General features: G+C 37.3%; 1 protein-coding gene across 1 annotated transcript; it reads left to right on the forward strand.

The window, feature by feature from the left end:
• Positions 1-2,566: 2,566 nt before the first annotated feature.
• On the forward strand, positions 2,567-27,384 carry rad50 (RAD50 homolog, double strand break repair protein). The gene is made up of 31 exons (XM_055148775.1): positions 2,567-2,810; positions 3,476-3,627; positions 3,781-3,864; positions 4,937-5,088; positions 5,191-5,376; positions 5,924-6,128; positions 6,735-6,863; positions 8,338-8,503; positions 8,837-8,895; positions 8,999-9,133; positions 10,039-10,245; positions 10,811-10,993; positions 11,746-11,903; positions 12,717-12,892; positions 13,396-13,633; positions 14,103-14,292; positions 14,583-14,709; positions 15,004-15,197; positions 15,556-15,666; positions 15,765-15,857; positions 15,965-16,078; positions 16,156-16,283; positions 16,360-16,461; positions 17,410-17,532; positions 22,131-22,216; positions 22,286-22,428; positions 22,634-22,767; positions 24,787-26,153; positions 26,234-26,296; positions 26,879-26,992; positions 27,089-27,384. Exons 2-28 carry the CDS (start codon positions 3,499-3,501, stop codon positions 24,926-24,928), a joined length of 3,894 nt encoding a protein of 1,297 aa, XP_055004750.1. The 5' UTR covers positions 2,567-2,810; positions 3,476-3,498; the 3' UTR covers positions 24,929-26,153; positions 26,234-26,296; positions 26,879-26,992; positions 27,089-27,384.
• Positions 27,385-27,527: the final 143 nt, after the last annotated feature.

Genomic DNA, 27,527 nt, shown 5'->3' on the forward strand with positions numbered 1-27,527 from the left:
ATGTTTTTCCCTTTTTTTTAAAAAAAACTTGTAAGCCCTGATTGGGTAATCCACCTGTCAATCATGCCCATCTGAACTCGGGGAGATTCGAGGAGATTCACCAGTGACCAGACTTGCAAAGAAAAAGACTTACTGCAAAAAAAAGCAAACAAAACTTTAGTTCAGTGGTTTTATAGACTGGCATCTGATTGTTTCAATGGCGTTTTATGTACGTCCATGGTGAGACCATCCACCAGAAAACTACACTGTTCCCATGTAATTTGAAATTATTGGAAGCAAACATTTAGTTTGCTATACAATTTAACATATTTATTTCACTCCCAATTTCAATGGTGTTTTTTCTGGGGTAGACTGACAGAAACAGGCCCGCCAATCTACCCCACTGGCCCCTCTGACCATCACCAATCACTCATGCTCACACCACATTCATACGTATATAGTTTGACTGAAGTGTCTTGCCCAAGAATACAAGAAAAGCACTATATGAAACTGTCAACCTTATGATGAAATACGAATTACTTACAGAAGATTATTTTTCTGTTAGCTTTTTGTTAGGAATAGATTTGTATTTCTTGAGCTACTGTGTCAAAGTAATTTCCTTGGTAAATCAATAACGTTTATCTCCCCAAGTCTAAGTAAACAGGTGGCCAAACAGAGACAAGTCACTTCCTTTTGGCTAAAGTGAAGTGAGACTGAAATGCTGTTACTTCCACTCAATCATTCACTGCTTGGCTCCAGTCGATCTTTGAGCCTCTCTTCCAAATTGAACCAATCTCCAGTGTCGTGAACACCACCAGCCCAGCCAGGAACCCATTTTCAGTCATGCAATAACAAATCTATATCATTTTCAGAGGATAATTTTGATCCTCTTCTTTCAGTCTGTTTTGTTTTTACTTTTTTTGTTTGTTTGTTTGTTTGTTTTTTTTAAATTTTCATGAGCAGCACTGACTGACACCCATTCACCTCAAAACACTCCCCAGGACCAATTTAAATACTGACTTGTAGAAGAAAGTTATAAATGTCAGAGAAAGTAAGGCTGTCAGACCATAACATATCATAAAAAAACTGAAAAACATTTGGGGTTTAGAAATTATATTTTAATAACTGCTTGGCTTACAGGGGATACAGGCCTATGATTTAACAAACATAACTGAATTATACAATAAGGGTTGGCAGTTAATGAATTACTGTCCAGTGTTGTCATTGTGTATCTTGACATAAGAATAACATGTCAATACAATTTGTAAACCTATTCATTTTGCAATCAATTCAACTTTGTCCAAAGGTTTGTAGCATTGTATCATGAGACACTTCTGCAAACTGCGAAACTCATAAGAGCTTTAGTTTATTTCAACCAAAAAAAAACCCAAAGCTGTATCCCTATGTTTAGTGAAATGTGTGTTTGAATTTGGGAATATCTAAAATACATTTAATACAGTGTGTAATATTTTGAATGTCATCATCTTCAATCCCTTATAACTTTAATAAAAAAAAAAAAAAAAAAAAGATCTATGAATGCTTCTTGCCATACTTTTGAATAAAAAGTGTGCTAAAGGTTTTCTGGTCCATCACCAGGGAGACAAACTGGTGACACCAGGCCAGAACTGTGGAGAGGGCCCCCACTCACAGTAAACAGTGCATTTTATTCAAATTATTTATGACAACAAAAATAGCTCTAAAATATAAGCATAAATGCAAGATAAACATCTATATTGCCATACTGTGAAAAAGTAACAATGCAAGAGATATCTCTACTGTTCCTTTTTCTACATGTAAAAACAATCAATCAAAACAATCTCAATGCAGGAGTAGTTAAGAATAATGCATAAAAAAAAATAAAAAATAAAAAAAATGCCTGTCTCAGCAAGTTCCTGAACTTTCAGAAGGTGACCATGACTGTATGACTTCCTTTACACAGCTCCATAATAGCACTGATATGCATCTCCAAATAACTGCAGTGGTCCAGAGGAACACACAAGGGCATGCCTGCTTCATGTCGGGCCGAGCCTGAAATAGAAGACAAGCCAGCAGTGAGTCAGAGCTGATAGCACAGAAACACAGACAGGCTGCTGGGCTACTGAGCTGGGAGGGAGAGAGGGAGTCCTAGGTGGGAGACAGAGAGAGAGAGAGAGAGAGAGAATGAGAGACACAGAGACAAAGAGGGCACTGACAAACTTCTATTCCTTAACCTCAGTTAGCTTACTCTTATCAGAATTATTATTTTGCAAGGTGTAAAAGACAATAAAAACATAAAACTAAATTATGATAATTGTTTTAACTGGTTTGAACTGGCCTGACCTGAACCTGTTCTGAAAATGCATTGACTTGTTTTGTGGCAAGTGGCAGGGCTGATTAAAAATGAGTCATCTAAATTGAGCCTTAGTCTCCAAAAGGGAAACACTGTCCTCTAGTGGTGGAAAGTCAGAATGTTTACCCCCATGTTTCTATATAGACTATAATGTCGCCAGCAGTTTTTTTTTTTTTTTTTTTTTTTTTTTTTTTTTTTGTTTTTTAGGATACTAAAAGACAAAGCATTCTGAATTGTAACAATGTTCATTTTAAAAGTTAGAATGTCCCTCCAGCAGTCCTCTAAAGATTAACAAGAGAAGACCTATAAGAAATTGTACATTCCATCGTATATCCCATTTGGTAAAGCGACCATCTAATGTGCAGGATGCATGTAGGCCTACAAATCCTGCACACACATCTGAGCCGGAAGTGTGGTGTTAACGTCATGACGTCACGAGCGCGTACCGCGAAAAGAGTGGGGCTTGTATTTGCAGAGGAGCTGCACATGTCAACATTGTTGGGTGAGCTCCAGATTTTCACTTATTTGTCCACTTACTCGATGTTTAAATACGCCTTATGTCTCCAGCTAAGAGCCCTATTGCACTACTTCGGAACACAGGGTCGACATAAACTTCGGAATAAAAGAGTTAGCTCCACTGAGGCCAAATCATGTTAGCTTTCTCGGCACTAGCTGGTGCATTGACTAATAAAAACTGTTCCGACTTAATAGGCAGGACTAAGTACTAAGTACTAAGTATGATGCGGTCAAATGTTACAAAATGCGCCGCTCTGCTATGTTGCATTAAAGTGGGTGACCAGTGTGCAGGTGTACTAATCACCAGTGTTGTGTATGTTCTAGCAATTACTTTAAAGTCCAATAGCTCGCTAAAGAGTGTCTTTGGATAACACATAGTAAGTAACTGGATGTTTTAGATTCTAAATTCTATTATGTGTAGTTCATCATTATGCTTTTCATGATCATTTTGTTGTTTCTACCCTGTTCATATTGCAAGATGTAATAACAGTATTTAAGGGATTGTAAAGTTTCTCATCTTCTAGTTGTGGACAGTGACAATATGACTTGACATGTAACTATAGACTTCAAAACCTTTACATTTTAAGTTTTTCTGCAAGGTGTTTATTACTTTCTGTCTTCTCTTCTCTTTTCTTGTCTTTTCTCTCACAGTTTCCCTTCAGTAAGCAGCAAACATGTCAAAAATAGACAAGATGAGCATCCTCGGGGTGCGGAGCTTTGGGATAGAGGACAAAGACAAACAAGTCATCTCTTTCTTTAGTCCTCTGACTGTGCTGGTCGGACCCAATGGAGCAGGGAAAACGGTACGGGCATTTTAGGATTAGTTCCAAAGTTAAATCTGAGGCGTGAAGATCATGGCGAGACGTCATTTTTGTTTTGATTTTTAGTTTGAGATAGTGGATATTATTGACTGCAAGTGCAAATATTACAGTTGTTCTACTTGTGCTTTCTTCTAGACAATTATTGAATGTCTAAAATATGCAACATCTGGTGAACTGCCTCCAGGGTCAAAAGGAGGTGCTTTCGTCCATGATCCAAAGGTACTGTACTTCTCGTCTCGTTGTAATTGTTTAAAAGGAATATTTATACTTTGTAAAGCAACACGAGTACTGAATAATTGGTGCTTTTAAGTGAACACTGCAGAAAACACAAACCAACTCAGAACTAGAGCTACACAAATTGTAATCTATTTATTTAAGATTGTGTGTTTTTAACATATTTAAGATTTATTTATTGTGATTTTAGACAAGTGTGTTGGATGATTTTAATTGGTTGTTTATGGAACAAACCATTCTGCACTGGAGCACTGTAACACTTTATTGTAACATTTTATCGTGTTTTTATGTGCGTTTTGTGGATGAATGAAATGTGAAATGTGGAACCTGTCTCTTAAATCTGCAAAGCAAATTTACCTAAGGGTACGAATAAAGCAACCTAACCTAACCTAACCTAACACAAAAGTATTTAAAATTGGATACTTATTGATACTAAAGCTAGTATCAAGACTATATACTCATATAAGTCCCAATGACAATTAACCTTTCCTGAATATCTTTAGAATGATTTTGAGCAGTATCAGAACAAGTGTAGAACTGCACAGACTAATTTACGCCCATGAACCACTACGGAACATACCTGGACGATTGAGGGATTACATGAATGTAAGGTCACAAGGTAATATAAAAGAAAGTACTAATGTTCAGTGTCGATAATGATATTCTATGGCAGGGGTGTCAAACATGCGGCCCGGGGGCCAGATCCAGCCCTCCAAGACCTTTAATCTGTATATAATATATATTAGAAATTGTGGCAAAATCTTGTCTTGCCTCATTCTCATGGACCATCTTGTATTATGTCCTGTCCCCTCCCTATGACTGTTCTATTGAGTGTACCCACACCAAATATTCGTTTGGACAAGTTAACACAAAGGCTTATTTGTGTTCTTGAAAGTTTCATTACAATAATTTCTATAAAGAATACATTGATTTGATGAAACATTTAAATGCATAGTGTTTACTATTACTATTTAACTCATTCAAAATCTGCTAAATGTAGCATACATCCTCCCTTTTAAGACTTTATTTTTTATTAAACCAAGGTGGTGTGTTATAGGATGCCCACGAAACGGATGTGAGAGCTCAGATTCGTCTTTTATTCACCGATGTCAACGGAGAGAAAGTGACCGTCCATCGCTCCATGTCCTGCACCCAGAAGGCCAAGAACTACTCATTTAAAAGCTTAGAACAGGTCATCACCCGAATTAAGTAAGAAGTGAAACCCAATTAAAGTGACATATTAGTCCATTAAACTCTATAATTAGTCAAAGTGTCCTTGTAACATCCATAATTTGTGTACGTTTTTTGTAGGGATGGAGAGAAGGTGAGCTTGTCGTCCAAATGTGGTGAACTGGACAGAGAAATGATTTCGGCTCTGGGTGTGTCCAAGCCTGTGTTAAACCATGTGATCTTCTGCCATCAAGAAGAGTCCAACTGGCCCCTGAGTGAGGGCAAAGCACTGAAGGACAAATTTGATTCCATCTTTGCTGCAACCAAGTAAGGCTATAGGATTTATGTTATATTGTTATCAAATGTGTGCGTTATTACTGTCTCAATGGCATAGCAAGGAGATAATATGATCAAATAAAAGCTTTATTCACAAAGAGTGGAGAACAGGGAATAACAGGTCTAGGGATGCCTCAATTCTAATACTAGAATAGAATATCAATCCAGGAAAATTTGCTGGAGTCGTTATCAGGTTCCATGATATCAGTTCAACTAATATCCTGGTTGGGACTTTTATTGGATGTAAAAAGACTGGCCAACAGTATCGTAGTTTCATAATGTTTAAACTTCTATTCATACAAAGCTGTTCAACAGTTACTTGGTAGAGAAGTCACACAATTAGAACAATTTTGTAGTAGTGTTTACTTTTTATTTATTTATTTATCATAGGACCTATATAATTGCAATTATTCATGAGAATTTTTTGCTGACATTCATCATCATCATTCTCCTTTTTTAATTGTCAGTCCAGTGTAAAGTTACTATAGTATTCTGCTACTCCAAACTTGTGGACTTGAGTTGTTCCTCTATGCCCCAGGTACATAAAGGCTCTGGAAACCATGCGTCAGCAACGTCTCAAACAAAGCCAGACGGTGAAGGAGTGCCAGGTGGAGCTGCGCTACCTGAAGCAGAACAAAGAGAAGGCTCAGCAGATCCGCGAGACTGTGGCCACCAAGGAGGCCCAGCTCATGGCCTCCAAAGACAGTGTGCAGAACATAGAGAGCCAGATCGACCCCCTGGAGGTACAATAATATGCTCTATGACTACTGCACTTTTACAGTAGTCACGTCTTTTGGGGTAAAAAAGAAAAGTATTTCAACTTTTTACCATACAGGCTGTATAATAAACTTGATGAATAACAAGTCTGATGCACAATTAAGATTCAGACTTTGTTTTAGTTAATCAGTTAGTTTTCTTTGCTGGCATCCTAAGAAAGACAATTTATCATCTTGCTAAAAATGTTAATGAATTTGACAAACTTCCCTTTCTGGTACTCTGAATGCTTAAATAAAACCGCTCTGACAATGCTGTTTACGTATAATGAGAAATAAGACACTTTTAAAATGGAGACACTACCGGTAAAAAGATTGACACTTTTTCACATATTTTTCTTCTTTATTTACATGATTATTTGCACTGTAGATTCTCAATGAAAGCATCAAAACTATGACTTACTGTTTGCATAAAAAATACAAAACAGTAATTATGATGGAGCTGACCAGTCTGCATGTCATTTAAGCCTGGCGTCTGGTCGAGCCCTAAACATCTTGGGTGACATGATGTCTGGCTCTTAATTGGCTGAATAACACATGCAACATTTTTATAATAACTGACTGTTTTTGTCCCAGAACCGCCTGATGGATATCGACATGAAGCTAGGCAAAGTGATGAAGCTGGACAATGACATTAAGGCCTTGGAAAGCAGAAAGAGGCAGATGGAGGATGACAACAGAGAGCTGGAGGAGACCATGGAGCAGGTGCCAGGGCAACGGCTCATCCATAATTTATACAAACAAAACACACATAATACATTCATTGCTTTTTCAATTGGTAGGATCATCGTGTACAAAATCAAATTAGAATTCAGAATAAAAATTGTGAAATAATCGGTAAATGTCCAAGTCTGTTAGATGGATGTACATGTAGGTAGACAAGAGAGAGAGATTTTTTATATTATATATCAAGTACCCATAAGGCTAACCAAAAGAATATTTTTTTTAAAGGTAACACATTAGATCACTTTTTGTATTTTTAGAAAATTTGAAAACAATTTTGTCATGCGTCATAGGCTATGTTCAGACCCAACGTGCCAAGTGACCCAAATCAGATTTTTTTCACCCCTATGAGACCTGTATCGATCTTTTAATGATGTAGTATTTAAATGGCCAAGGGGGGGGGGTCCATCACCTGCTTGTCTACATTCTATGTTCCATATTACACCTTTAAATGAGGAAAAAGTTACTTTTTACCACTTCTATCTGGTTAAAATGTGTTGTGTAGAAAGACAAATGAGCAGACACATTGAAATGAAGATGTTCTACTTTGTTTGTCTAAGCAGCTGCCTAATGGGCCACCAGACTCCCCTCTGTTCTATGTGCCTGTGCCTTCCATGGCAGACTGGTAGACTCCACAGATGGTGAATGAGTGTTGTAACTTGGAGGTGACAAGCCTGTTCATCATGCGGCTGTACTCAGATCAGTTTTATTTTTACGAGAGCAGGATGTTTGTTTTCGCTGCTTAAGACAACTCCGAAAACCCCCTCTGCTCCATCTGTGTGTTTGTAGTGAAGGAGTTTGAAATGGGGAATATAATTTGTAACTCATCAGTACCTAGTTAGTACAAAGATGACTACGAAACTAAAATTAACAAAAACAAAATAACTTAAGTGTGTTGCTTTTCTAGATGTGGCAAAACAAATTCACTGTTAAGGCTTTCATTAATAGACTGTAATGTTTTGATGTAATGACAAAACGATGACATGACCTCAAATTATTTTGGTATCAAAGTTGTCTTGCTCTAACTTACAAGACTCTTAAATTTGATTTACAAATGTTTCACTTTGTTTGCTTTAAGATATTTACTCTGCAGAATAACACCTAGACTCTGTGGTTAAAATCAAAACTGTGCTCACAAAAATCTGATTCTTCTTTTATCTCTGGACCTTTAAGGTGATTTAAAAGAAATGAAAACCACAAAACATGTTGTGAGTAATTAGAGGGACCAGGATATGAAAGAAATCCAGTGTTTTTGCTTTTAATAGTCTAATTCCCAAAATCTCATCATAATCAAGTTTTGAGTTTGCATGTAACAGCAGCCAGTCTAAATGCACAGCTCCTGGTTGTTTAATCCTTACATATATCATAACATTAACATGTAACATTAATATCTCACTGATACTTATACTTAAAGCTCTACACACTGACCCTTTACAACCACTGTGCACTGTTCCAGGTTTTCCAAGGCTCAGATGAGCAGCTGCAGGACCTGTACCAGAACCACCAGAAGACAGTGAAGGAGAAGGAGCGCAGGCTGACCGAGTGCCAGAGAGATCTGGAGAGAGCAGGCCGCGAGTGTCAGAGGCTCAACCGGGTCAAAGCTGACCTGCTGGTGGAGCAAGGTACAACCACAGCAAACATATTTATACCTCCTATTTTTAATAACTTTGATCAAATATGGAAGAACATGAGCCACAGCTATTCACATTTTATTTCAATGTCACTCCCTACTCTTCACTCCATTGTGATGATACCCTGTCCTGTCTAATAACCTGATGGGGAAAAAAAACACAGCATTCTCACTGTAAGAGTCTATAGAGCCATCTTGTAGAATTCTCAAATTAAATCAATTAGTATAGTACCAAATTGCAACAGCAATGTCACTGATGTATTGGAAGGTGCTGATAATTTCATATATAATGTAACAAACACACACTATATGTGTTATATTCCAGGTCGTCTCCAGCTCGAGGCTGACCGTCATTCTCAGAACATAAAAAATCGTGACTCCCAGGTAAAAGAAGAGCAAAGAGCTGGAAATAGACAATTTCGTATTACAATTAAAAAGAGCTATATATAAAGATGATTTTTATTTCATGTGACACTGGTTTGTGCAGGTTCGCTCTCTCTCCTCTTTTCTGGAACTGGAGGGATACGACCGGACCCCGTTCACTAAACTACAGCTGGAGAGTTTCCATCGTCAGGTTTCTCAGAGACTGGAGCAGGAGAAAGAGACACTTAGTAAAAGTCTGGTATGAGAAGTGACTAAATATGGTTTGTTTTTGTATGTTCCATTTCACATATTTTTTCTTCTTTCCATTTTTATTTTGTATAATCATTTTGTGTTCAGATTGTGTTATTCACATTCCACAACATGATGCACAGCTGCCACCATCTGTATCTCACATTAGACAGTGAAGTACAAAGGGATGTGCAGAGGAGAACCTAGTATTATATATAGGCTCACTATCTTTACCTTGGTGTGTGACCTATACACTGCCATGAAAAATTTCAATTTAGTTTCACTTCATGAGTGCGTTATTTGTGTTCAATAAATGTAGGACACTTCAAATAAATTAGTAATTAATTGGTGGGTGATTAAACATGAATATCTGTGTAATATGCATGCAAGTGTATGATGAAATTAGGACAACTCATTAATATGCATGAAAACATGAGCGCATTTGCAGCTTGTTCATGGGTCATTCACTCGTCCAGCAAGGGCAAAAGGAGCTCTTATAATTATGACCTGCTGCAAACTAAAGGGGCTGGATTCTTGGTGTGAGGCAAAGACAACAGTCACACCCAGTCCTGTCCTAGTGTCCTCATGCTGGCCTTGTGCTGTCGCTGAAATGTGTTTGTGAGTGAGAGAGGAGCTGTGCCATATTGTACAAACACATTTAATCAATCACAAAGTGATATTTACCCTGAGGAGGAAATCAGGGCCCCGTATTGTTGTAACTATATGTAGACTGACCAAAAGACAAGAATGATAAAGTCACTGCTGCAGGACCCTACACAACTTGTGTAGTCTGTATAGGAAGACTTGTTGCTGTCTGTGTTTGTGTGTTGGAGGAAATACATATATGTCACTGTCTCTATAATATCTATAATCCTATTAAATTCTGTGTTGTGATTTGTTAAATTTTTTGTTTAGGCTGATCTCCAGGAGAAGGCGCATCAGAAGCAGCATTCCATCGATGAAATGCGTGATAAAAAGGCAGGTCTGGAGAGGACCGTGGAGCTGAAGAGGGACCTGCAGACCAAGAAGCAGCAGGAGCTCAAGAACGTGAAGACCGAACTGCAGAGACTGGAGGGCTCATCCAGTCGCCTGCAAGAGCTGGAGACCGAACTGGCCAAAGCCGTGAGTACTACAGAATATTATACTAACGGGTCATTAAATAATCATGTTTAGTTTAGTTTAGTTGGTATGTAATTTCAGGGGCTCTTTACATTGACTCTTTACATTGACGCCAGAAAATGGATCTCAGATAATAGTGTTTGAAATCATCATGGGGCTTTCAGTAAGAAGAAACCGTTTTGAGTTAAGTGCCTTTAAAAGTTCAAACTCTGCTGTAGATTAAAAAGCTTCAAGGTTATCTTTTAAATTTTGAAGCAATTGGATCTCAAGATTTAGTCCCTTTATATACATTTCTCTTTTTTACCTTTTAATTTTCAGACTGTTTAACTGTTTAATCATATAATCAATAATTAACCGAATGGTTTATTTCTCAATAGTAATAAAAGTTGCATTTTGTCTGTAGGGGTGTGAACTACAGGGCAAATAGACCACATGTAGTAAAACAGACACTAATTTTGGAGCAATAAATTGTAATCATGATTTAAGTCTGGTTATTTGCATAGCCGTTTGGGTTGGAACAAGAGTAAACTGCATTGAAAGGTGTCTTTTATTTCCCTGTTGTCTTTAGGAGCGTGAGTTACAGACCACCCTGCAGAACTCCAACGTGGACGAGTTGAAGGCAGAGGTTTTGGATCTTCAGAGGGAAAAGGCGGAGCTGGACCGGACCCAGAGACAACTGGATCAGGAGATGGAGATTCTGAACACTCATACCACTGCACGCACTCAGATGGACATGCTCAAGAAGGACAAGGTAACGTGTGTGTGATCTACTGTAGGGACACTAGAGGTCAGTCATGCTACACCAGGATTGAACATTCCATCAAAAACATACCTAGAGTTTGTTTCATTCACACATATTTAACACAAAAACCCTGCATATTTAGGCTGAGTTTTTCTCACAGAAAATTCTGTTTTACCTTGTGATGTAATTTGGTAATACAGGAAGGTCCACTGCTATGCTTTTAAACTCCATTCACTAGAACCATTTGGATGATTTCAGCTCTTGCCAAACTGAACTAATGCTAAAAAGTAATTCTTAACTTGAAAACTACCACTACATGACTTCACTAAGTAGAACAGGGCATTTCGAGCTTTGGAGATGTAGACAGTGTATTAATGCAGGATTACTCAAAACACTAAATATGTTTTTGATGAGAGTACCACATTATAACATGGCTTAAAGTTCACAAAAATCTATTTTTTGTAATATATTGTTAAATGTTTGCATCAACAAAAAAACAACACACACTTACACATATATTCATTCAGCTGTCGTATTTTGCTTAGCTGTCATTCCAGGGGCAAAACAACATTGGAACTACCTTTGAATGCAATTACATTTTACTCATCCAGTCAAGGCTTTGAATAAAACAATCAGAGAAACAACTCTTTCAACTGTGCATTGTTTTAATAGATTTTGCAGGAATAATTTCATTAGATTAGAAAATAGAAAGCATTTAAGTTGACTGCTTTCACATCTTCTATATCTCTTCGTCTTGTTAGACTGATAAAGAGGAGCAGGTCAGAAAAATCAAATCTCGTCACAGTGAAGATTTGGTGTCGCTGCTCGGACACTTCCCAAACAAGAGAGAGCTGGAGGACTGGATCTACAGCAAGTCCAAGGAGATCAACAGCACCAGGGACCGGCTGGCCAAACTCAAGTCAGTCAGCCAATATATTCAATGCCCTTTATCTTGCAGTAGAATACGATTGTATCTTTGCCCTACAATGATAAAGCAGATATTTGTGGAAAAAAGAGACCTATGTTCTCGGTCTGCTTCAAATTATAAAACATTTGAATTGACCGCTAACATGGATGAGACAATGCAGCTACCTGACAGTTGTGAAATACACATGAAAAGCTGGATTGCCCATATTACACTATTTTCTTATCACTCAGAATGTTTATTTCTTCATCACAAACATAGCTGGATTTGTGTTTTGTTTCATTTGCACATGTTTAACACACATAATCTGCATATTTAGGCTGCGTTCATCTCTCAAACATTGTTCCACTTTATGATGTCATGTGATACTACAGGAAGTGATCCACTGTGTTTTTAAACTCCATACACCTTCACTAGAATTGCCAGTCTCCACTAAACAAAATGTAAAAAAGTAGCTGTTACTTGAAAACTACAGCTTCATGACATCACAAGGTGGAACAGAGCATTTTGAGTTGTGGGGATGTGGAGAAACTTATAGTAAAGGGTTACTCAAACATTTGTGAATGAAAGAAACACAACTCTGGATATGTTTTTGAGGAGGTAACAACATTCTAACATGACTTGAAGCTCACAACAGTAAATTTTGAGTCATGTAGGACCTTCATTGTACTACATGAGATAAAGCCCTGGCTAACAATGTAAAAACTTGACTAGCTCTCGCAATTTAAGAAGTGTAAGAAATCCCAGGCTAGTCACTTTAAGATGATTTGGTGTTTGATGCCTTGGCTTTGTGGTGGTTGTTTGCAGTAAGGACTTGGCATCGAGTGAGCAGAACAAGAGCCACATTGGGGCTGAGCTGCGTAAAAAGGAGCAGCAACTAACCAGTGACCAGGAGAAGTTTTTTGAAGTGTGTGGGAGTCAGGACCTGGAGTCTGACCTGAGCAAAGTTCAGGACGATCTGGAGAAGATCTCAAAACAAAGAGGTACAAGAAGATGCATTTAACTCTCAGTAATCTGGGCAACTCCAATATAACAATCTCTTTATTATTATTTTTTATTTTTTTCCAAAATGCAGTTAATTTGCATTTTGAATAGAAGTAATTTATTACCATTTTCACAAGAATAACATGTTTTTACAGTGAAGGGAATTATATGCAGAATTATGTAATTTTTCTAGGAGTCATTTTATTTCTACTCATTGTAAATATGGCATTTTACCTTGTTCTGTCAAAAGAAACAATTTGTGTTTGTACTTTGCCATTATTGTCTAGACCCAATGCCTATATTCTCTATACAACACAACAATATTTATTTTACCTGCCTCCCATCTGTATTAACTAATATTGGCCTATAGAATGTTGTTATGTCATTTGAAACCCAGTAATATAAATAAGGATGTAAAATAAGTTCCAATTGTTAATCAGACTTATTAGTACACCATTTATTCTCTCTATCTTTCTCTATTTTGTATTTTGTCTTTGTGTAGCCATGTTAGCTGGAGCCACGGCAGTGTATACCCAGTTCATCAGTCAGCTCACAGAGGAGCGAGAGCCGTGCTGCCCTGTGTGCCAGCGCACCTTCCCCTCCGAGTCCGACCTCCAGGAAGTGATCAGCGACATGCAGTCCAAGCTCCGGCTGGTCCCCGACAAACTCAAAAACACAGAGCAGGATCTGAAGAGGAAGGAGAGGAAGAAGGAGGAGATGATGTCTCTCAGACCTGTCAGGTACAAAACACAACCATCTCTGGAGTATTTCAAGGCTTTACAATGTACAATATTACAAACAGGGTTCATTTTAACATAAGTAAAGTAGTAATTAAAAACATTATGCAAATATATTTTAAGATAATCATATTTATTTGGAGGTTATTAACAAAAATACTATTTAAATGAATGCTTAGCTAGAGCTGAATAGCCTTTATGTACTACTCCTGATACTTTCAAGTCTGTTCTACTACAGAGGTTAAGTTCTTGTAGTGTTGCTAAGAATATTTATACACATTAAAGGTAAAACAGGTGAAGATACTGTTTTTAGACAGTGCTTTTACATAAGCTATAAGCTGTAAAGAACGTTTTGTCCAGTAGATGGATTTAGATTTCTATTAATAATGCTGTCATATACTGCAGTAAATAAAAATGTGTTCCAAAAGTAAAAAATAATAGGTTAATTAGATGGCCTTCTTGATACCTCTAGGGAGTCAATAGCTCGCCTGCAGGAGAAGGAGCTGCCGGAGCTGAGGAACAGGTTGCAGGCGGTGAACAGGGACATCGAGCGGCTAAAGGGGGAAGTGGAGACTCAGGAGACACTGCTCGGGACTCTCATGTCTGAGGAGGAGACCGCCAAAGTCTGTCTGCAGGACATCTCCCTCATGGACAGATACCTGGTACTGACCTCTGCTCTCACCTAAGTAACAGACAGATGGACCAAGGATATTTAAGACCACTCAATACAGTAACCCCAACTTCCTGGATAACCCTTTTCAAAGTAAACATAACTATTTCTTATTCCACTGTGAAACACTTATGTAATTTGTTGAAATGAAAGGTGCTTACAATAAAATTGTATAGTATTTTATTCAAAATTAAGTTATTATACACGCACACACAAAAACAAAAATATAATATGTATGTATGTCCTACAAATTTTTAATTAAATATTTTTTGTCCTGTTTAGATGGACCTCAAAGAAGTTGAGAGGAAAATAGCGCAACAGGCAACTAAACTGCAGGGAGTGGACCTGACCAGGACCATTCAACAAGTCAGTCAGGAGAAACAGGAGACGCAGCACAAACTAGACACCAGTAAGACCATTTCGCATTAAGCACAACACACTGATGTAGAGCTGATGTACATCAGGTCAAAACACACTGCAGGACAGCAAGGTTCTAACGCAACCTGAGGGGTGATTTAAATGGGTGCTTTATCTGAAGACCACTGACAAAATTAGGTGAAATCAGCCAAGGCATTGCGTTCAAATCCATATTCCAATTTTCCCAAATACAGACGCATGAAAATAATAGATTTTTTGCTGCTTAGGCCTTAATATTGGCCACACGTCTTTAAGATGTTCAACTCTCTGATGTTTATGTCTGTAGCCTCCAGTAAGATGGATCTGAAACGTAAACTGATCCAGGACCAGCAGGAAGAGATCCAGAGGCTGAAGAGCTCCGTGAATGAGACCAGAGCCGAGAAGCTGCAGCTCAGCAGTGACATGCAGAGGCAGCAGCAGCTAGAGGAGCAGTGTGTGGAGTTCACTGCTGACATCAAGGCTCTCAGCAGAGACATCACGGTACTGTCACACTATGTAGACAGGTCATGTACCAGTTAAAATAAGGAAATGTCTGACCACCCTTTTAAAGTTAAAAATTCTAAGTATGACTAGATATTGAAATACTTCAGTCAGCTGAGTACAGTTATTCAAATTACAGTTTTCTCTGTATTATTCAGAGGTTTTCTCTACAATTTATATAGTGTAGTTTGTTGTGTAATCCACAAAACAATACGTTGAAGTCTGGGATTTAAGAGTTGACAGTGTACAAAACTTGACCTGGACCGTAAAAAATATAAATACATATAACGACTAAGTTTATAACACGTTACCAGTGAGTTTGTATTAAATATGTGACCTCTGACCTTTATTCCCTCAGGACGCCAAAGAGCAGCTGTCTCCTCTGTCGGCAGCACTGGACAAATTGCAACAGGAGAAACAGGAGATTTTGGAGCATAACAGGCAGAAACAGGAGGAGGGCCAAGAGAAGGTGAAGGAAAAACCAAAAATCAAAAAAATTACAAAATTAAAATGTTCTGAAAAGTTGTTTCTAGTTTTGATATAATGTTTGGATGTTTTTGAATTTAGTTAAATGCCATTAAAGAGAGAGTGAAAGTTGTCAACACATTGGAGCGGGAGATCAGCAAATATACAGAAGAGGGAAAAAATGAATACAAAGAGGTTTGCTTTTGCCACAATAAATTTTTGTTAGCAATACATGTTTGTTGTGTATGGACATACATGTTTTTATTATATAGTGTTATTTATCAGAAAACTGTGTACCACAGCAAAAAGAATCAGAGCTTCAAGAAACCAGCCAACAGCTTCATGAAGCAGACAAACAGAAAGAGAAAATCAATAAGGACATTGGCAACATCCGACAGGACATAGATACTCAAAAGGTATTAAAGCATTGACTTGTTTACATATTGCTGAGTAAATGTTGAACACTGAATGACACTCTTTCTTATGTGATCAGGTGCAGGAGCGCTGGCTGCAGGACAACCTCACCCTGAGAAAGCGAGTTGAGGAGCTGAAGGAGGTTGAGGCCAAACGAGAGGTTCTGCTCAAAGACATGGGCAACATGCAGGTTCTGCAGCTCAGACAGTAAGAAACACGTCACTAGACACATGCTGTTACTATGTTGACCATAATAATATCATCTTTTTGTTTTGATTTTTAGAGAGCGTCGTGATCTAGAGCGAAAACTGGAGGACCTGAAGAAGAACCGCAGTATTGCTCTGGGTCGTCAGAAAGGATTTGAGGAGGAGATACTACACTATAGGTTATTATGTTTGTCAGTTTTGAGAAATGAGCATATGTAAGGTGCCTTTAAAAGTATCCTTTAAATATCTGACTCTGTAGAGGAAACCACTTATAAGTTATAATTTGGTATATTGGATCTCAAGACCAATTCATTTGGAAAGAATAAATTAACCTCATATTGAAATTAGTTTGTTAATTAAGTTGTCATTTTCAGTGCTCAAATCCAAATTAGGTTTAAACCTAAAATTATTTTTAGATTTAAACAGCTCTGAATCCTCACTACCTAAAACCTGCCATCTGCAGCCAGTCGTCAGTGCTAGTGCAGCCTCTGCAGTTCAGTGAGTGATATGAAGCATGGCCTGTGCATATACTGTGAATGAGAAAAAAAAAAGTGTCCCCTGTTTGCAGGTTACAACACTTGCAACCCATGTTCAGTTCAAATTATAGCATATTGTTAAAAAATGCACAGCTGCTTTACATTTCTTTTAAAGACACAATTTTAAAGACTTCCAAACATTCAAAATGTGTAATATGGGGCGGCAGTAGCTCAGTTGGTAGAGCATTCGGCCACTGATCTACAGGTTGGCTGGTGTAATTCCAGCTCCCACAGATGAATGCTGTCTTTGTGTCCTTGGGCAAGACACTTAACCCACCTTGCCCACAGTGTCTGCGTACACTGGTGTGTGAATGGGTTCCTTGTTGTAAAGTGCTTTGAGTGCCTTGAAGGTGGAAAAGCGCTATAGAAAAATGTGACCATTTACCATATATATTTACGTTGCAGAAATAATCCAAAGTTTTTTAAACCCATCTAAAACCCATGAATAATGTAGTTATTGAGTTTTATATGCAGTAAGTGCATTTGTTAAGGTGTATTACAACTTCAACAGCCATTCTCTCTGAATAAATACATTACTCTATACTACAAATTTGAAATGCATTTAATGTAAATGCCAATGTCTTGTCACAGGAAAGAGCTGCGTGAGGACCAGTATGACAAAGCTGAAGAGCGCTACAAAAACAAGATGATCGTGATGAGGACCACTGAGCTTGTCATCAAAGACCTGGACTTGTACTACAAGGCCCTCGACCAGTAAGTATCTACCATTCAAATATATCAACATTTATCAAAACAACATCAAATAGCGGCATGCGGCATTTGTTTTATTAGGAGTCAGTCCATATGAAATCATTCACCCTCCTCTATAAGCCATCTCAGATTTGGCTGAAAAAAAAAAAAATCTAAAATGACCAAATTAAACAATCTAAAATTTTAGCTCAATCCCTTGAGTCGTTCCTGAGTTATGGCCCATTGAAATTTTGGGGCCATGCTCACGTTTTCTGAAGCCTTAATTTATAAGCATGTTTGAGAGACCATAACTTCATAAAACATAGAGCTAGGAAGCTGAGAATTTGTATTAATGTAGATTCTTGGTTATAGATTCTGAATCTGTTGTCAGATATGGAGTATCTTTATTAAGGGGGATGCTGTCTCACATCGCTCAATTTTTTTTTTTTTTCAATTTTTGACATCCAAAATCTATTTAATCCAAGCAGATATTTACAAACTAACTGTAGAATATTTACTGTAGAGTATTTGAGAGAATTACCATTTCTGACAACAATCTCACATGTTTCATAGCTTTCATGTGGATGGTGTAGAGTCCCAAATATGGTCACAGACCAAATGTGATCTTTTTGGCCCGTTCTTTGGAGCCTCAGTTCCCCATGTGGGCACACTTAGATGTTAATAAAAAAATACCAGAGAAACTTTGGCATATTCTGATTAGTCTAAAGTTATAAGCGGCAGTAGCTCAGTTGGTAGAGCATTCGCCCACTGATCTGAAGGTTGGCGGTTCGAATCCAGCTCTCGACATAAAAAACATCACAGGTTGAGCAGTCAGATCCACTGACCCACAGGTTGGCTGGTGTGATTCCAGCTCCCACAGATGAATGCTGCTGTTGTGTCCTTGGGCAAGACACTTTCTCACAGTGTCTGCGTACACTGGTGTGTGAATGTGTGTGTGAATGTAAAGCGCTTTGAGTGCCTTGAAGGTGGAAAAGCGCTATAGAAAAATGTGACTAACTTCCTTCATTTCAAATGGATTTTTTGAAAATGAGCTCTCATGGGTAATTTTTGGTGGAGCTTAGGTACTTTTCCACCTGTTGGTGGAAGACAATTGGAGATTATTTGTGGCTACATTGCTTGCAAAATTATGAAAAACTGAGGGTCCAAAGAAGGGGTCAAAAAGATCACATTTGGTCTGTGACCATATTCCGGACTCTACACCATCCACATGAAAGCTCAGAAAAGTGTGAGATTTCTGTCAGAAATGTTCATTCTCTCAAATATTCAGGTTCAACAGTTAGTTAACAGTTAGTGTAAATATCTGCTTGAAGTAAATAGATCTTGGACCTAAAAAATTGAAAAAAAAAAAATATATATATATAGCGATGTGAGATTTTGGGGGCCCACAGCATCCCCCATAATAAAGATACTCAATATTTAACAACAGATTCAGAATCTATGACCAAGAATCTACATTAATACAAATTCTCAGCTTCCTAGCTCTATTTTTATGAAACATGCTTATAAATTAAAGCTTCCGGAAAAAATGAGCATGGCCCCAAAATTTCAACTGGCCATAACTCAGGAATGACTCAAGGGATTGAGCTAAAATTTTAGATTGTTTCATTTGGTGATTTTTGAAACTTTTTGAATTTTTTTCAGCCAAATCTTAGATGGCTCGTAGGGGAGATGCCTTGAAAACTGCTGATTTCATATGGACTGACCCGTACTCAAATAGTTAAAGACTAATAAATTGACTGGGGAAATCATACTCTTCTTCAGTGACACAAACTGAAAAAGATGAAAGATTTTGGTGCTAAACCACAAAGACATGACGCAACTTCCTCATTTTTTACTGTCATGACCCCTGCATTACGCACATTCAAACCATTGTTAGGAGTTATGTGATTTATTTTGGTAATACACTGATGAAGGGGAAATCCAAACTTTTAACATAGCTTATTGTTCATGTTAGACAGTGCTGAAGGGTTTACAGCTGATCCTAAGTCTTTAAAGATGCAAAAGGATCATGTTTGGTATTATAATTATGAACGCCTTAGTCTGAGCTCACATAGCACATTGTGCTGTACAGTGCCAATTGGGCTCCTGATTCTCTCCACTGGGAGTCTTTTTTTTTTGCTGGACACGGGAGATGACTGAAGCCTTGTCCCTTAATAAATGAGTAGTGATTGTGTGAATACGTGATCTCGCACTCGCAGCTTCAAAGGTGCTGACTACAACAGCACAGCAGAGCACCGCTCTGTGTGTCACACCAGAGGCACTGTGTTCCTGATGCAGTCTGAGTGAGACTCTTGCTCTATATGTCCTATTTGTGTCCTACTTCGCACTTACCCTAATAAATGGGTTTGTTTTTACATATAATTTCACACATTCAGGTCTTAAGATATTGTAGAAAATTGGTATATCAGCAGAATCATTTATGACATAAGTCAGTCTACCAGATGTGTTCCATATGACAAAAAAGACAACAGCCAACAACAGAACAAACAAACAAAACAAAACTGTCACTAAAAGTATGTAGTTTGAAGACTTAGATGTTGGAGAAAGAATTTTAACTGGTTTTGTCATTAAATGGTTGCATTGTTATTGAAATACAACTTTGTCTCTTGAAGTTAGAGGGTAATGCCAATGACTGCTGACTGCTGATGACGCTAATGGTTTAGTGCTGTTGAGGAAGTCTTTCCTTTGTGGTGGTGGCCCCTTAAACAGCATCACTTGTTGGTTGGGTGTAAATTTACTCTTAAACATGACTCAATTAGAAAAAAAAAATATTAACTAATGAGTTTATGTAATACCTACAATAATTATGTTTGCCATATTGAAAATATAAATGTACAGTTCATAGTGAAATGGTGACAAAAATGGAAAACAAATTCTGCATATGTCCTCTTTTTGTAGGTCTATGTTTATATGTATATTATAACCTAATCTAATCCATGTCCTGCAGTGAACTTTATATGGTAATGAAAGGAAGAGGCCTCAAGATCTGTTTGAAATAGCTTCGTCCTGCCAACTTTGTGCCTACCTCACCTTTTCAGTTTCAGTCATTCTTTTTGATCATTTTGCAGAAAGTTGAAATGAACTCTCACTGCATTAATTGTAAAAGGCAGCACTCATAAGGAGTAGTTATACTTTCTCTTTATTATTTACTATGAATTGTGTCATAACCAGCCTTCATATTTAGGTTATTGTGTCAAAGTGCAGATCATGCTTTCCATCAGAGGTTTGGTGGTTTAATACACTGCAGTTAATTTTCTTATTGAGCAAGACACCTCACCCAACCTCTGGCATTTCATTTTTTTAATGTTTATTTTATTTTTAGTGTTCTGCAGCACATGTCAATTGAACATTAATTAACATTGCTGCTCCAGAAATTGCCAAATGTTATTTTGCATCTGTTGTAATAATTTCTCAATTTCAACTATCCCAACCAAGGACAATGCAAGCTGCATGCAAAAAAATTATTTAATCATTAAAATAAACAGATGCCTGTATTCTTACATGACTTAACATTTAATGCTATGTGACAAATGCCATATATGCTATATACGTTTGCAAAGAGCAAGACTGTGCATTGCTTCATAGTGCAATCTGTGAACCCCAGCCTGGTGTCATTTGCAGTCATGGAGGACCTACAGATAAGGCTCTGTTGAAGTCTTCGGTAATGTTATCTAAACCACAAGCTTTCTGTTTAATTTCCTCTGTGATAACTGAACCGTTTCTAGGTATTGCCAAAAACATGGCATGTTTATCTGTTTGATCAATGAAGAGCAATGTCACAGATTAGTCATCACTTTATGTTTAGTTGTTATTATCCAATATTTTATTATTTCTCCAAATTAAGATCACTGACAGAGTGTAAAATTTTTTTGCCCATAATTCTAAAATTGCTTTTTGACTATCTATCCACAATAAAACAGATGCTCTGGCATCACTTTTTCTAAATATTTTACACACTTTAAAATCAGCCATTTTTCTTGCTTGGCAAATCCAGTTTTTTTTTTCAGTGACATGAAACAAAGGAGTTCATTGATCACCAATCATTTATTCACAAAATCAAATGTATCTCATGATTACTTCAGATTTACATAGTTTAGTGCTTCGCTCATTGATTCTGCAACATTTTTTAGCCCCCTGTGATATTTTCCAATACGGACAGACCAAGCATGTCCTTGAAGCCGCCTGTCAATCACACCCAACAGGGAGATTCATTGATCAGACTCACATCTTCATAAAGTATTGTTAAAGTATTATTATCATTAAGTGTGTATTCTGGATCATTCTCCTTATATTTATGTTAGGACGTATGTAACATAACATACATTGTTAAGTTATGTCTGTCTGTATGTTAATGCTGTTGATCCCTGCTCCGAGCCACATGTCTTTATGAGGAGACAAAATAAAAGAAAACCTAAACTGCACTAGTAATGTTTAGAATTTGCTACTTCCAGATCATAAACATTCACTGAGGGATTTTTGTTTTTGTTGATGTAAACTAATGATACTGAGATTTATTTAGTTAAAACTCGGTCATCTAGATCACTGGGTATATGACAGTAAGAACTATTGGTCTTTAACTGTTTTTTCTTGTAATTTGTCAGGACAATCATGAAGTTTCACAGCATGAAGATGGATGAGATCAATAAGATCATCAGGGACCTGTGGCGCAGCACATACAGGGGCCAAGGTGCGCTTTTCTAAATGTCCAAAATTCCTTATTGCATGAAATTGTATATGTTTATTTTCTTCTATATAGACATTGAATATGTGGAGATCCGGTCTGATGTGGATGAGAACTCCTCTGCTGGAGTCAAGCGCAGAGTTTACAATTACAGAGTAGTGATGGTGAAAGGAGACACGGCTTTGGACATGAGGGGGCGCTGCAGTGCTGGTCAGAAGGTATTGTCTATTGTTAGTTTTTGCACTGTCATCACAACAAAGTGCAGTGTTGTCAGACCTTGCTGATGACCCTGCCTGTAGATAACTGCAGTTCAGTGCAGTGGTAGTGTGTTGTTGTTTTTTTTTTGTTTTTTTTCCCATTTGTACCAAAATAACTCTTCAAATGGGATTTTGCATAATATGTTTCCTTTAAATCCCTGTGGAGGTGCTGGCGTCGCTGATCATCCGTCTGGCTCTGGCTGAGACCTTCTGCCTGAACTGTGGCATTCTGGCCCTGGATGAACCCACCACAAACCTGGATCGAGAGAACATAGAATCCCTGGCCCACGCACTTGTCGAGTCTGTATAATTTTTATACCTAAAGATAGGCTTAGAAATGCCAGACATAATATGTGAGCATATCAGAGGTTTAACATGAAGGCGTTTTGTGCAAATAGACTGTCTACAATGGACTTATTTGTTTAGAAAAAATATAAATTAATCCACTAAAATAGTCCATGTAACCGCTAGAGTTGGAAGAGGAAAAATGTTCATGCAGCCAGGCCATCAAAGGACATTTAAAATGGATAGACTTGTTTCAGATGGTTTAAGGTTAGTGAATGTTTCAAAATCCGGCATATGGACATATGGAATTATGTATATCAAGAAATGATGAGTGCAAAGCAGTGATCAAAGCAAAGATGGTTTTGTTTGTTTGTTTGTTTGTTTTTGCTACATTGTGAATATCATGGATAAGTTCAATATTTTTTGTCACTTTTTTGTCACTACCATGACCCCCCAATATTATTTCAGAAAGTCAAACCCATGTATTATATAGACTTGTTACGCATAGAGTGAAGTCAAGTCTTTATTTCTTAACATTGTGATGATTATGGATTACAGATCATGAAAACACGAAATTCTGTGTCTCCGAAAATTAGAATAGTGATAAATTGTTCAATAAGGCATGGGAAGGCATCTTGTCTCACCTATCTAATCAGCTTATTAATTGAAAATACCAGCAAATTCCTAAGCCTGTAAAGGTCTCTTGGTCTGTGTTATTAGGTTATTTTTTTTCAGACCAAGAGTTTGTTTTCATACCTGACAGTTTCGACTGCTCACTAGTGGTCTTCCTCAGAGTGGTCATGTGATGTTGCTGTGTCTGATCAGGTGATTTATACAGGTTTTGGCACTGTCAGGTATGAAGACGAGCTCTTGGTCTGAAAAAAGAACCTAATAACAAATTATTGGAAGACCAAATCAACCTCATTGGACTATTATGTCTCTCTGTCTGGCTCAGGGGGGCCATACAATCATGGGGAAGGCTGCTGACTTGACAGATTTGAGTCAAGACAGTCAAGAGTCACTACGGCCCCATATAGAGTCACTACGTCTATATGGGGCCTGAAACAATGTCAGAAGAGTCTTACCAAGGCTGTGGAGAAAAAGAACTGGACTGTTGCTCAGTGGTCCAAAGTCCTCTTTACAGATGAGAGTACATTTTGCATATCTTTTAGATATCAAGGTCCCAGAGTCTGGAGGAAGAGTGGAGAGACAAAGAATCGATGTTGCGTGACGTTCATTGTGAAGTTTCCACAGTCAGTGATTATTTGGGCTGCCGTGTCATCTGCTGGTGCTGGCCCACTGTGTTTTCTGAAATCCTCAGTCAACTTAGCGATCTACCAGGATATTTTGGAGCACATTATGTTTCCTTCTGCTGCAAGCTTTATGGAGAGGCTGATATTCATTTTCCAGCAATTTTCTGCCTACACAGCCAAAGGTACCAAAAGACCATGGTGTTACTGTGCTTTTTTGATTCACCTGCAAACTGGCCTTACCTGAACCTCATAGACAATCTCTGAGGTACTGGCAAGAGGAAGATGAGACACCAGGACCAACTAAGTATTGAGTGCATGGAAATTAACGTACTTTTCAGAAGCCTGACATTTCAGGTTTATTGATCTTATGTAATAGTAACATTTCCTAAGACACAGAATTTCGGGTTTTCATGAAGTCAAGCCATAATCATCAAAATGTCAAGAAATAAAGACTTGGGAGCTTCACTCTATGTGCCATGAGTTCTATAAAATATATGGGCTTGACTTTCTGAAATAAGTAACAAAAAATATTGAACTTTTTCATGATATTCTAATCTTTTATATATTGGTATGTCTTTAAATGTCCGTTCATTGTTTTGATGCCTTCATTGTGAATCTACAATATAAATAATCATGGAAATAAGTAACAAAGAAAAATAAATGAAAAAGTGGTAGTGTAAGAATTCACATGAAATACACATAAAAAATATGAAAAATACAGCAAAGATTTGTCCAGTACAGATTTAATTTAATTTTTTTCATATTTTTTGTGTTTCCACAGAATCATTAAGAGCCGGTCCCGTCAGCGAAACTTCCAGCTGCTCATCATCACTCACGATGAGGACTTTGTGGAGCTGCTGGGGCGCTCCAGCTACATAGAAAACTTTTACAGAATCCGCAAAAACCAGGATCCAAAACTCTGAGATCACAAAGTGCAGCATCTCTTCACTGTCCTCCTATCTACACTGAACACACTGCACAGACAGCTTTTGATTGTAGATGAAGTAATGGTGTATTTACTCATAGAAGCCAGACATCTTTCATTCTGGTTTATTTCATATTAACATTAGGAAACACGGTTAGTATTTTCTCGGTCATTAACAGGGATGCAAAAATGTATGTGTTACCTTTATGTTTGTTTCAATGCATTTCGACTCTATTACTATGCCATTACTATGTTAAGATGCACTGTTATGGAGAGGTATGGTACTAGATTTACATTCTGAATAGTCCCCATACATAAAATAGGATATCATTACATTGATCCACAAAACCCTCTAATTTGTCTTATACATTTTACCCCTTTGTTTATGGCGATGATCTCACTGTGCCTTTAAGATAAAAATAGATATAAATATGTAATGATTAAATATTAAGCAGCCTTACAGTGTCAAAAAGAAGAGCAAACAACTATATATGAAGGATTGAATCAATGTTAAAATGACGAAGATGCAATTTATAATGGACAAATAGTTTAATGAGAATGATTCAGGCTTAACTACTGAATTAATACTGCTGTCTTAAACTCTTACCTAAGTAGTAAACTATTTGTTCTTTGTGAATTAAGTTTTTGTTAATGCTTGATTAAGACTACATAAGATCTAAATATTATAAAGTGGTACCAAAGTGTTTTCTGTTTCTTATTTTACATTTGCATTGTGCACAATTGCTGTTATGTTTAATACTGCAATAAATGAGCTGTGGCTTATTCACACATCTCTTGCCATCTTTATTCAAACATGTATTTTACTTCGAGGGAGCTTGATTCACAGAAGCATATCTCACGCTTGGTTTTGTGACCACATTTTATCGGTCGTGTTGATCAGTTTTGTCTGATGCGTGGAAAAAAAAAATGCAATGAAAAGCTGTGGGTAGTTTCTGGTATAAAAGTCTGACTTTCTGACAGCTTAGAGCAAGTTGAATATTGGCATTTGAACCGTTCAGATCAAAATTTCCAAAATGAAGACGTCTTTGTATTTGCTGGCATGTTGGGTTGTTGCTCTATGGGTCAGTATGGCCATCGCTGCTCCCCATGTGGCCTCTCATCAACACAAATCTCGCTCCACATTTGATCCATATCTCAAGGCAATATTTGATACCATTGAGAAATACAACGAAACAATCTATAACGCAAAACTGACGAATAACGTAAGGCCGATTCTGGTTGCTGCACTTTGTAACTGAAGATTAGCTTTTTTATGTGTATTTATGTTGTTTTTCTTTTGTAGGATGCAGACGTGGAGTTTGTGGAAAGTGCCCGTGATTTTGCTCAAGGACCTGGTCGATGTGGGGTGAGTATTTTATTCATTTGGTTCAATATATTTTAGTTGATTTATTTGCACTGTTATTTTTTTTATTGGCTTTGTATGAGTTAGAATTATTATGAAATATTCTGGGCTCACTTTCATTTAAAAAGAAATATATTCATGTTTAAGACACATTTTAGAGAACAGAGATAAATAAATGATCCATCTTTAAACCTTCCTTTTAAAATATTGTGTTCTTATGTTCTAGAGTAGTACTGATATTTCTACAGTATGTTTTTACTGGTAGTGCACCCTGTTAGTAAGGTGTTCACAAACCTATGTACAAAGTAAAGTGCAGTGTTAGCCAGCGTTGGAAGGGCATCTGAGGTAAACCCTAGCCTAAACCACATCATTTAAGAAGTTGGTACACAGTAGAAGGCAGATAACATGCAGGGTTTGAGATCATGCTTTTAAGTGGTTGCTTGATATTTCAGGAACTTTGGGCCTTAGGCAGAAGAAACCAACTATTAATATGACCAACTATTATTTTAGCACATAGTGAAAGTACCTGAAAAATTGTTGATGTAACTATATTGAAAATCACATCTTGCGTCTTTTCACTTTCAGGATAAGTTCTTTTGTGCGGTATATGGCATCCTTTACAAGCACCGTAATTCTACACAATACAGTGAACACAAGACTCTTATGAAAAACCTGGAAAATTTCCTTAAACACCAAGACGTAAGTAATGCAATGTTCTACACACAACTAAGGTTTGAGAGCATTCATGGTGGACAACAAAATGTATTCATTTAATTCTCTTCTGTTTTTATTTAGGTTAATTGCTCTAAGGTTATGAAGAATCCACTAAATGCTACTGTGTGGGTGAAGATGCCTGAGTTTCTGTCCGATATTAAAACATGTGTGAACTGCCGCATTCTAAACGCTACCTCAACAAGCTGTTAAGAACATTAGCAGCCAGCCGCATAAGCAATGTTTACTTTTGTGTGTTGTTTTTTAATAGCTCCTTATTTATTCTAACTATTTAACTTGACTTTAATTATTCCACTTGAATTATTATTTTTTTTTATTTTAATTCTGGCTGAAGATAATAAATATGTTTGCATGCAGAATCTAGTTGTTTATTGCCTTTCATCTATATTTTAATTTTGTTTTTAAATTGTTTGGGGGGCATCAAAAACAAGACTTGCATTTACCACCAGATGCCACCAAAAGCTAATAAATGTAAAAGCTATAAGATTTTATCATAGGCCTA

Source organism: Boleophthalmus pectinirostris, unplaced genomic scaffold (genome assembly GCF_026225935.1).
Source record: "Boleophthalmus pectinirostris isolate CB_2022bp ecotype Guang Dong unplaced genomic scaffold, ASM2622593v1 HiC_scaffold_12, whole genome shotgun sequence".
Taxonomy (NCBI): Eukaryota; Metazoa; Chordata; class Actinopteri; order Gobiiformes; family Gobiidae; genus Boleophthalmus; species Boleophthalmus pectinirostris.

Excerpts from the sequence above, each read along its gene's own strand:
- rad50 (XM_055148775.1), top strand. The coding sequence starts at position 3,499 with ATGTCAAAAATAGACAAGATGAGCATCCTCGGGGTGCGGAGCTTTGGG. Across the intron at positions 14,293-14,582 it reads CCCTCATGGACAGATACCTG|ATGGACCTCAAAGAAGTTGA; the intron begins GTACTGACCTCT and ends TGTCCTGTTTAG. Across the intron at positions 22,768-24,786 it reads CTGGCCCACGCACTTGTCGA|AATCATTAAGAGCCGGTCCC; the intron begins GTCTGTATAATT and ends GTGTTTCCACAG.